This window comes from Diabrotica virgifera, chromosome 1 (genome assembly GCF_917563875.1).
Source record: "Diabrotica virgifera virgifera chromosome 1, PGI_DIABVI_V3a".
In the NCBI taxonomy this organism is placed as follows: Eukaryota; Metazoa; Arthropoda; class Insecta; order Coleoptera; family Chrysomelidae; genus Diabrotica; species Diabrotica virgifera.
Window position 1 is genome coordinate 273,910,555 of NC_065443.1, and position 12,036 is coordinate 273,922,590.

Below are 12,036 nucleotides of genomic sequence, written 5' to 3' on the forward strand. Positions count from 1 at the left end.
ACCTGTCTGAAGTTTGGAGTGAGTTTGGTGCAACTGATTCTCATTGGGGAGTTGAGATATTCATAGCTGAGATCTGTACCGATTTTTAATAAAGTTCATTCTTGATAAATCGGCTTCGCACACATAAGTTGAGTCAAACATAATATACAATTGCATGGCCAAACATTTTCAAAATTGCCAAACGCTTTATTCGGAATTTAATGACGGTCCGCACAAAAGTAGCTCACGGTCCGGATGCGGAACGCGGTCCGCTAATTGGTGACCCCTGGTCTAGCTGATGGCACAATGTGTCAATCATTGACTAAAACACGGTTACTCTAAAGCATGACGTGGGCTCTTGAAGTCTTTCATCTTTGCACAGTTCACGGAAATGTTTTTTCGTCTTCTGCATTATTTTTGGAACGAACCCTACTAGTATTCCCCAACGTTGACACAAATTTGAAGCCTCTCCAAATAAGGCTTCAAATTGTTCTCCCATTTCCGTTAGTTTTAAGAGGCTCTCTTCAAGTAAACTGTTAGTTGTTAAAAGGTCCAAAGATTTTGATTGCAGTGTTATCGAGACTATGTTGAGGATGTCAAGGATTTTATTTTGCACAACTAGTAACAAAACAAATTTGAATGATTCTACTACTTTCGTGTTTTCAGTTGTGTTGCTTTGCCTCCTTCATTTATTTTGTTACTTGTCAGAACTAGACTTCAAAGGCACTTCAAAACATCGCAAAATCTGGGTTTCAATGTATTGACTGCATCAAATCTTATAGCCCAGCGTGTTGGATGGAGAGGTTTTAGAATCACTTTCGAGGAACATTTTTCAGATTGGTGTGAGGTCTTCATTGGTTCCAACGAACGATACTGTTCTTTGGAAGTTGGAAAAATATGAAGATATGAAGGTTTATTTAGAGAAAATGCAGAAAGAGAAAATGCTTCTTAGATTGCTGAGAAGATACCGAAAATTGAAAAGGTGGAAGAGAAATTCGATAATGCGTTAAAATTCCATATTATGGAATAAGTGGAAGAAAAATTGAAAGAGATAGGAAAATGTCAAAAAGGAGGAGACCGTCGAGAAATAATTGTATACAGCTCTAACCAGAGCAGAATCAAATTTGGCGGGGATATTAGAAAATGACATCCGGTACCTTTCATTAAAATCTTAAAAAATAAATTCCAACATAATATGTCGAACTTCGAAGACTGCAAAAAAATTATAAGAAGCCATCTAAAAGACGGAGTCTGCTTTGGGTTTGGAAGCAACGAAAATTAGGTGAATTCATGGAGAGATTTTGAGATAAATTTTTTGTAATGGTGCAGGTGAAACAGGTTAAAATCGACCATTGAAGTTGTTAGAATTAATATGCCGTATACTTATTAAAATCGGACAACTCGAATTAGAACTTGACTGAAAGTACTTTAAAAAGTTTATTTTACCCCGTTACAATCTACGAACCGGCAACCAAACGGGGGCCCCTGCGGGGGGCCTCTTGGCCGGGTGCCCCTGGGCATTGCTTCGGTTGCCCCATTGGTAGTTACGGCCCTGGTTAGTAAAGACTTTGGTGCATAGATGTTGCTAGAAACCATAAAAACCAATGTTAAGGTAACGTCAAGTCAAGTTTTGTCTTGTCAGAGCAAGAAGGTGTTAACTCTTGATAGTTGTATAAGAAGGGGTTAACCACTGAGTTGGCGTCTTCTTTCCGTATACTCAGCTGTAGCGTTATCCCATATAAATTAACCCTTAAGTACTAACATATTCAATCAATGACGTAAACACTAACTAACCGCCTGACAGACGGGCTTAAAATTTTAGTGGTAATTTTTTTTTTGTTGAATATTTTAATGCAAAAAAATATCTCAATGACTTACTGAAAGTATTGATTATCTAAAAAATACAGTAATTAATCTAGATTTTCTGTATTTATTAAGATAAAAAACATTTTAACAAGAATGGAAGGACAAGATTGGTTTGTGTACCTTTTTACTCCTGATAAAAAAGTGTGATAAAAATTATACAAATCAAAGAATCTTATTAAAAATTTATAATCGAGCTAAACAAAGAGTAAGAAAAATGAAAATAAAAAGGTTTTTAAAAAATGTTAAAACAAAAAAAATCTGACAGGTACTATAATTAGTACAGTGTAGCAATGGTAGTCAGTGGCAACATTTTCATCACAAATTGATTCCACTTCGCTTATGCCGTCTTCTACCTTATCAAATCATTTCAAAAGAGTTTCCTTAGGGTCTTTCTTCCCTTATGTTATGTTTTTGGACGAACTGGAGCACATTATGTGTAATGACGAACTGGGCACAAACACTAACACCCCGTCTATTAGAAGGAAATCACATTTTGTGCCTAAATATCTTTCGAATAACAACCTGCCGCAAAGTGCCGAATTCAATACTACTAAAGAACAACCCAACTTAAAAAGTCATGACCTTCAAAATTTTCTAGGAAGAGAAATATCCCACTTTCGACAAGCGATGCCGTCTGAGAGACGGGGTGTTAATACTTAAGGGTTAAATATTTAATGAGAGGAAGCGTAAGATTTAGTTTCTTTTAGAGGCTAACACCATCCGTTGAAGATATGTAGATATATAGATTATTATATGAAGATATATAGAATTTGAGAAGGCGTTTGATAGAGTTCAACATAATAGGTTGTTTGAATATCTAGAAATGATTGGAATAGATGATAAAGATCTGAGACTTTTACAACATCTATATTGGAATCAAGAAGCTTCTATTCTGGTAGACGGCAAAGAAACAGACAAAATTTGCATTCAAAGAGGTGTCAGACAGGGTTGTGTGTTATCCCCAACTATGTTTATCGTATACTCAGAAATAATTTTTAATGAAGCCTTGAAAGGACAGTGTGGAGTTCGAATCGGAGGAGAAAGTATTAACATCAGATATGCAGACGACACCGCGATCATGGCTGAAAATATCGAAGACCTTCAATTCCTTATAGATCGAGTCACTAGAGAATGCTCCAATAACGGACTTAACATAAATGCAACAAAGACAAAGTTACTTGTGGTTAGTAAACAAGACGTCGGCCCTATGCAACTAATTGTCAATGATGAATCAATAACAAATGTTAACCATTTTAAATACCTAGGATGTTGGATAAACCAGACACTAAATCCGGATGAAGAAATTAAAGCTCGTATAGAAATTGCAAGAGGAGCATTTATGAAACTTAGATCTATTTTGAGCAACTCTCAGCTGAACTTACAACTAAGAATCAAGTTCCTAAAATGTTACGTGTATCCTGTATTACTACATGGATGTGAAACCTGGATCATGAAAGTTAACATGATGAACAAATTAGAAGCTAAAAAAATAAAAATGTATACCATTTTTATTCAGTTTCAATGCGAAGGCAAAACAATCTTACTTTTCAATTAGAATACGGAGCGCAGTCCAGTCCTCTGAATCGCGATTTTCGGCTCTTATTGGAGCCTCATCGAAAAGAACGTAGGCACTGTTCTCCATACCCCAATTGACTAGCGTCGAGAGGTTTTCCCACCCATTGCAACCGAAGTGAAGGTATTAGGTGACTAGCGTCATCTGGCAATTGAAAGATGAAGTTAGTTTTCAATCCTAATAGCAAAGTAATATTATTGAAAATATTAAAAATATTACTAAAAGATTTTTAAATTGGAAACTTATTGGTACATTTCCCTGGTGACACCTACAAGGCTTCTACAATTTGCAGAATTTGCCAGATGACGCTAGTAACCTAATACCTTCACTTCGGTTGCAATGGGTGGGAAAACCTCTCGACGCTAGTCAATTGGGGTATGGAGAACAGTGCCTACGTTCTTTCCGATGAGGCTCCAATAAGAGCCGAAAATCGCGATTCAGAGGACTGGACTGCGCTCCGTATTCTAATTGAAAAGCAAGATTGTTTTGCCTTCGCATTGCAACTGAATAAAAATGGTATACATTTTTATTTTATAGTCGTATTACTCCGTAGAGTAACCAGGTGCATTTTCCGTTGGAACTTTACCGAGCTGCAGACGGGGGTTGTGAATTGCATAGTGTAGAATTCCTTCCCTTTGTCTTCACTGCAGCATCCATTTGGCTTGAAAATTGTAGAAGCCTTGGAGGTGTCACCAGGGAAATGTACCAATAAGTTTTCAATTTAAAAATCTTTTAGTAATATTTTTAATATTTTCAGTATTATTATTTTGCTATTAGGATTGAAAACTAACTTCATCTTTAAATTAGAAGCCTTTGAGATATGGTCGTATTGTAGAATGCTCAGAATATCTTGGGTTCAACGCATTTCAAACAGAGAAGCCTTAAACAGAGTAGGTCAAGGCGAAGGTGACTTAATGAAGATGATAAAAAAGAGAAAACTTGAATATCTGGGGCATATAATGAGAGGTAGCAGATACAGGATGCTGCAGTTAATACTCAATGGAAAGATCGACGGAAAAAGAGGAATTGGTCGAAAGAAATATTCATGGCTCCGAAACCTTCGTCAATGGACTGGCTTATCAGCAGATCAATTGTTACATGCCGCACAAGATCGAGAACGATATCGGCAAATTGTTATGGAAGCTACCCACGCCTAAAAATTTGGGCACGGTACTTAAAGAAGAAGACCATCCGTTGGCATTATGTTTCTTCCTTTTGAAGGTCCAAGAATGGTCTGTTGTATATTCTAAAACCAAAATTCTTTGGATTTTTACCTAGATAAGGAAGACGGGTGTAGAATGCATATTTATAATTGTCGACCCTCCCATGCCTATTTTTCATCGGTCCGCACGCTTTTAAAATTGTAGAAATGTCCTTTAGATTTCTCTTTGTTTAGATAGATGTCGCTAATGCATCCACTGGAAAATAATTTCGTATTAAACTAGACATCTTGATTTAAGCTCGTTTTAGAGTACACCACAGAGATCGTTCTAAGGACTCCAAAAAGGAAGAATACTCAGTAGAAGCCGGGTTGTAGCTAATGAAAAGTAGGTTCTTTAGTCGTCAAATTCCAAATCGAATATTTAAATGTGAAATAACCAAAAAACGGGGTATTTTTCGGGAAAAACTAATTAGAACTGTTTTAAATTGTTTAAAAAAGTTTATTTTTGTTTTTAAAAGAAACTTTAAAAACTTAAAAAAAAACATTAAAAGTAAGTCAGTTACGCTTAAAATATTGTTGATCCCTTTTATATTTTCGTAAAAATAATCGCAAAAATCAATCTCTAATCAGCATCCCAAATAAAATTAATATTTACTGCTTCAAAAGTTACTTTACTTATGTATTGTTTATATGATCTATCAGTTTCATTGGCTCAAAGTGATCATTTTAAAAAAATCTGGTTATAAAGTATTTTTTTTTTATTTCAAAGAAATTTAATTTTTTAGATTTTTCTATGTTGTATAATATTTAACTCAGAAATGATACATGAACACAATGGTCATTTATCATAAACATTACATATAGACAAGACGAAAACGGCGGGTTCGTTGGAAAAAATATTCCCAGGAGATTTTTTTGCATAATCACATTCGTGAGACATCCCAGAATAAGGTTCAAGAAGTCGCCCACTTTTAGGTTTTTTGGACCATTCTGAACAAAAAAGGTCTCTTAAAAATTTTCTTTAGAGTTGATCGTTTTCGAGTCATAAGCAATTTAAAATTGAAAAAAAGAAAAAATGGCGATTTTTCAAGGCTTAATAACTCAGTTAATAATTATTTATGATATAAGTGTTAAAAGTACAATTTTAAGGCAAGCATGTGAAAGTTCGCTTCGCTCATTCTGCAATTCACATGCGTGCCTTAAAAATGTACTTTTTAACAGGTATATCATACAATATTTTTTCTACAAACGTCTTATATATTAACAATTATAATTTATTCATTCTCAATTACAGGAAAATATCTACAAAAACTTTTACTGGAACTTGACTGACATTCCATTTTTATACTTTTCTTGACATTACATCAAATCTGCCTATACTGTCAATACGTAAATCATAACAACTATAGAATAATATCTTACTTTTATTGTTGTATATTCTAACAAATTTTAATAGTTTTTTTCTACAAACGTGTTAAAAATGGAATAATACATTTTAAATTCAATTTAAAAAAAACTTTTAAACCACCTTTTTCAAATTGCGCAAGTTGTACTATTAATATTAATGTTAATAAATCAAATATAAGTATTTTGACGTTTCACAATTTGACAATTCACTTTTAACTGCAGTGCCTTAAAAATTTTAAAGCACTAGTGCTTTAAAGTAGCATTTTTATCGCTCCTATGGAGTGCTAAGAATTGCATTTTTAACACGGTTTTAGAAAAAAGTTATTGTTATGAAAGTCAGAAAGTGACTAAATTAAAGATTAAAGCCACCCCTACAAGATACTGAAGAAATTTTTGTCATTATTTTATTTCTAAGCTGTTATTTATAAGTAATAATAATGAGCGCCATGTACGTATTAGGTGTCAATGGTACCTCACCGGCAGTCAATGGTGCATCTTACTCACACTCAGATTTTAAAACCGCGTCAATACGATAATACCGCTCTTTGTTAATAATTAAAAATAACAGCTTTGTAATAAATTAATGACACAAATTTTTTCAGCATCATGTAAGGGGAGGGGGGAGCTTTAAGCATTGATCTAGTCACTTTCTGAGTTTTATAATAATAATTTTTACCCGAGTTATTAAGTCTTATAATTGGCCATATACGCGTTTTTAAATTTTAAATTGCTTATATCTCGGAAACTGTCAACTTTAGAGAAAAATTACAAGAGACCTTTTGTTGCTAAGAGTGGTCCAAACAATCTAAAAAAAATTGTCCGGACAGAAACAGTTTATTTTTGAAATTTGAAAAAAAAAATTGTTAAAAAAATGGAACACCTTTGGCGTGGGCGACTTCTTGAACCTTATTCTGGGGTGTCTCACGAATGTGATTATGCAAAAAAAATCTTATGTGAATATATTTTCCAACGAACCCGCCGTTTTTGTCTTGTTTAATATATGAACAAATTCTTTAATTTTAATTTTTAGTTGTCAGCGGTTACTGCTTATTTAGATCTATCTCTTATTTATGGAAATACCGAAGATGTTTGTCTAAAACTAAGGACACTCGAAGGAGGATTACTTAAACTAGAAATGCGAAAACAGCGTGAATGGTTTCCAGATTCCACAGAACGGGATGTTTTTTGTCCTTTGCTGAATGAAAATGAAGTATGTTACCACACAGGTAATGTACAATAGATATAAAACCGGAAAAAAACTTCGTATGCCTTTCGTTTGTAACCTTTAACCAGTGACATGCGGTATGCCATACAGTACTGAAAATATATTTTTTTGTAAAACGTGTTTTATAAAAGAATACTACACTCACCGGCACAAAATTCCACCACCCAAAATTTTTCATTAAGTTTGATAATGTATAACTTTATTTTTTGTGCTCCGATTTTCAAGAGTCTTGCACCAGTTTGTAGGTACATGTCTGTATTGGTATCGCTTGGTATTATGCCGGTAACAAAAAATTTTGCTTGCATGGCATTATAGAGGGGTAAATGGAAGCGTTGTATTTTCTCCTAACTTTAAATAATTCTGTGGAAAAATGGAAGAGCTGATTTTGTTTCATAGTCCTATCATACTATACCGGAGGCATCACTAATATTTTGTTTTTGAATTATCCGAATATATCTTTTCTTGTAAGAGCTGTACCATTTTTTGTAAATAAAAACACTGAAAATAGAGGTTGGATTGATAAGATTTTGTTGTTAATTTTGATTTTTTTTGTTAATTTTAGTGCGCTTGACAATTTTAATGAAATAAACCTTTAAAGAAAGTATTTTATTTACAGGTCTTACAATAAAGGAGATATTCGGATAATTCAAAAAACAAAACCTTAGTGATACCTCCAGGATAACACAAAAGGAGTATGAAACAAAATCAGCACTCCGATTTTTCCACAGAATTTTTTAAATTTGGGAAAAAGTACAACGCTTCCATTCAGCCCCGTATAATGCCATCTAAGCAAAAATTTTTGTTACCGGAATAATAACAAACGACATCATTACATGTAAAAAAAACTGATACGACTCTTATTAAGATTTGATTGTTTTGAGCAGTGTATTTGATTGGTCTGACATTATATATTTTTTATTATGACAGACTGTCAAAGTCAGTTGAAATAAACAAACAAACAACTGATTACATATTTATGTTAATTCATAAATTGTAATAATTATTAAGGTCTAAATTTTTTTATTATTTTGAATTTTAACCAAATTTAAAGATAACTGGACACTATCAGAGGCAGCAAAACATTTTAACATAAGCAGAACTACAGTTTTTCTATTAATAAAAAATGGAAAGAACAAGAAACTCTCGAAAGAAAGCGAGTTTCTGGAGGACCAAAACTATACTAAATTTAGGTATGTGAAAATTAAATTAATATTTTGTAATATCTCCATCAGCAGTGATAATAGCTTGTAGTATTCGGTCCATCTGCGTGAAAGGAACTATGAAATTTTCTTCTTCAGAGAGCTCTTCCCAAACCTTGCTTTCTTTCGAGAGTTTCTTGTTCTCTCCATCTTTTATTATTATTAAGAACGGTTGTTCTGCTTACGTTAAAATAATGGTTCGCTACGACGGATAGTGACCAACCATCTTCTAATTTCGTTACAATTCTTGATTTTAGTTCTTTGTCAGCATGTGGAGCCATATTTTGAGTTGAACAGAATAAGTTATCTGACAAATTTTAAGATTTGGCAGTTACAGTGACAGTATGTATGTAAATATAAGTATTTATCCTTCAAAATACACTGCTCAATTTTCTACAAAATACGCTTTAAGGGTCGTAACAGTTTTTTTTTTTGGAACCAGCTGTACCTACAACATGCTGATGCCAGAATCTTGAAAATCGGAGTACAAAAAATAAAGGTATAGATTGTCAAACTTAATCAAAAATTTTGGGTGGCGGAATTTTGTGCCGGTGAGCGTAGTGAACATAATCTGTGTAGCTTCAAGTGTTGTGTAATTGTACCTGCTCTCAACTGTTGCAGTAGTTTTATTTAGTATGGTTTAGTCTATGAGCTACGTTGACGTAAAATTGTCAGTGGTGCTTACGTTTCTATAGTTAAAGGCAGTCCAGTGTATTATATCGCTATTATTATGGTAGCAAGTTCATCCAGTTATTCTATATAACTGCTATGGACATTATTTTACTATTTTTTAGTTGCCGCTACGAAAGTTTTTTTTTTGTAATTCTGTTTATCATGGATTTTGTAAGATAATTTTGTATAGTATAATAGATAAAGTTATAGGATCGTGCAAAAATTTTTTTTCAGATTTCACTTTTTTTCGGCGTTTTGAGTCCCCCTGAGTCTAAAAAGCAAATAAAAAAACATGTCTGAAGTATGTACGTACGTATGTACGTACGTACGTATGTCGCCACCGCCCAGCAAAAACAATAGGACCGATTTTGATGAAATTCGGTATGAGTAAGTTTAAGAGAATTTTGTCGAGAAACTAAGCTTTTAAAAAAAACCTCTCAAAGGGGGGCCGAAATAGAGGGGTTATTTAGGGCCCATTTTTGCAAATTTTAACCAAAATGAATGAAATTAAACTCAAAGTAAGCTCATCGATAGGTGAATAAAAATACGGAATTTGACATTTCCAAATTCAAAATGGCGGCCAACATGGCCGACCGCCCACCCGACACATTTCCCTACCTATCTAAAAACTTATTTAAGATAAGTTTAATTTGAAAAAGTCGTTATATAGCATAAAGATGGAGCTATAAGAGGGATGTTATCGTTTTCCAGAAAAAGTTACGGGTTGCCTATATTTAAGTGGTCAAAATTTGACATAAATTTGAACTAGATTTTCTCAAAAATGGCTTCAAGGAATTTTTTTATTTTTTGATATATTTTTGATATCTTGTCGGTAAATTGAATGACATTAGTCAGATTCCTTAACTCCCCATAGGAGGGAGTTATGAAATATTCGAGTGCCCGTAACTTCCTTCTTAATAGAAACTAAAATTTGAAACTTTGCAGACATATATGGTACTTTATTATCTATTATCACAATAAATTTTACTAAAAATATAGCTTCCGGTTGAACCGAAAATGAATAAAAAATGTTAATTTATTTAGATACGCCCTATAGATTTTTACATATTTTGAAATAATGGAAAATTACCTTTCCAATGACATAAAATTAATTGCTGTAGCTCAAAAACCCGAAAAGTTACGGTCAATAGAAATTTTGCTATAATCTTATGTGTGTCCTCTCTCACTCGATCATAGCAGAGCATTATTGTAGGGCAGTCAATGAGGGCATTTGGCTCCGAATTCCATCCTACTACATTGATGTACTTGATATTTTCACAATAAGTAGGGAATAGCTCAAGAAACAAAATCTACCCTATATACTATGGCGCATTTATCCTGGGGCGGTTCCCACTTCTTCAAGGGGGTGGAAAATTTGTTGGTCAAAATAAGCACGGAATTGGCTAAAGAACCTATTTCTAAGCAAAAACTGGTCTATACTTTTTGTGAGAACTCAATATCTACATTTTGAGATATGCGTAGTTGAAAATTGGCCATTTTCATTGAAAAATGACACCTTTTCGGACGGATTTTTTGTGAATACCTTAAAAACTATGCGTCGAACTAAAAAAACTATATAAATCATTTCCCTCTTTTAGATCTTTCTTAGAAAATCTCTTTAGCCCAAGCCTGTGAAAACTTGTATATATTTTATTCAGGAGCACTATCTTCGTCCCCATCCACTTTCACCCTCAATCTTACCCACGATTACGAGTTGTAGAAAATCGTATCTATTGTTTCTCATTACATGTCCGAGCTATGCAGTTTTCCGCTTTTTATGATTTCAATGAGCTCTCAGTCTCTCATCATTCGGTAGAGAACTTAGTTTGTGGTACAGGAAATCCAAGGTATCCGTAACATTATAAATCCTAATAAATAAAAAGAAAGCATGTACACTTCTCTAAGAAATTAACGCACCACTACCTTAAAAATGGGTAATATTTCATGTCTCGAATTTCCTAAACCTGTAGTCCGATTTAAGTAATTTTTTAACATGTTATAGCCTTATTCTTGAACAATATCGCTGTAATAATATTGTTGCCAGATAGGTAAATTTTTATTGTAACCGGGTGTACCAACTATCAATAAAACTGTGTTTTTCTCTCAAAGTTCGCATCACACTGTGAAATATTCTAGCATTTATAAAATACTGAAATTAAAACCCAACTATAGCTCCATGTTTTCTTAATATTCTGTTTTTAAGTTATTCGCTTATTTTGGATAATAAAAAACTAAGGTACAACAAATAGCCATGATTTTTTATCAATGCAGGGTGTTTTTAAATAAGTATGGAAAACTTTAAGGGGTCCGCAAATTCTTCGTTTCCGAGATAGGGGGTGTTGAAACTTTTCTTATAAACTGACTATTTAATTATTGCTCTAAAACCAGTTGACATGTGCAAATGAAATTTGTTGGGTTTTAAGAGGTAGATATTGCGCATTTTTTGACTTGCAACCAAGAATTTTATCGCCATTGGCGCGCATACTGGGGAATACCAAATCCTTAAATTGTGTGTCAAAAAATACAACATAACTACCTCTTAAAACCCACCAAATTTCATTTGCACATCTCAACCGGTTTTAGTGCAATAAATAAATCGTCAATAAATCGTCAATAAATAAATAAATCGGTTGCATTGGTGGTGTATTGGCTAAACGTGCAGGGCAGGGTATGGTGCTAATAGAAAAGGCATTCAGGCATCAAATATCCAAAAATCTTTTCAGGCCATAATAATGAAAAGACCTTCTCCAAACGCAGTAAAAACTTATACTGAAATGATGGCATCTCCTGAGGTAAAATGTTCCGGAAGTAAAATGAGCCTCCGTTCGGATCTCCGGGTGAGGACTATCTCAGGGGGAACACCATTGCAGGTTAGAAAAATCAGGATAGGGTCTTGGAATCTTGGTAGTCTTACAGGTAAGAGTCTGGAATTAGTGGATGCGCTCAAACGAAG

At 33.7% G+C, this 12,036-nt stretch overlaps 1 protein-coding gene across 1 annotated transcript in view; it reads left to right on the forward strand.

The window, feature by feature from the left end:
• LOC114334909 (peroxidase-like) overlaps positions 1-12,036 on the forward strand; it is a 92,421-nt gene that overhangs the window by 26,573 nt on the left and 53,812 nt on the right. Inside the window, exon 4 of the mRNA XM_028285045.2 lies at positions 7,018-7,213. Coding sequence (XP_028140846.1) covers positions 7,018-7,213 — 196 coding nt within the window. The remainder of the gene's footprint in view (positions 1-7,017; positions 7,214-12,036) is intronic.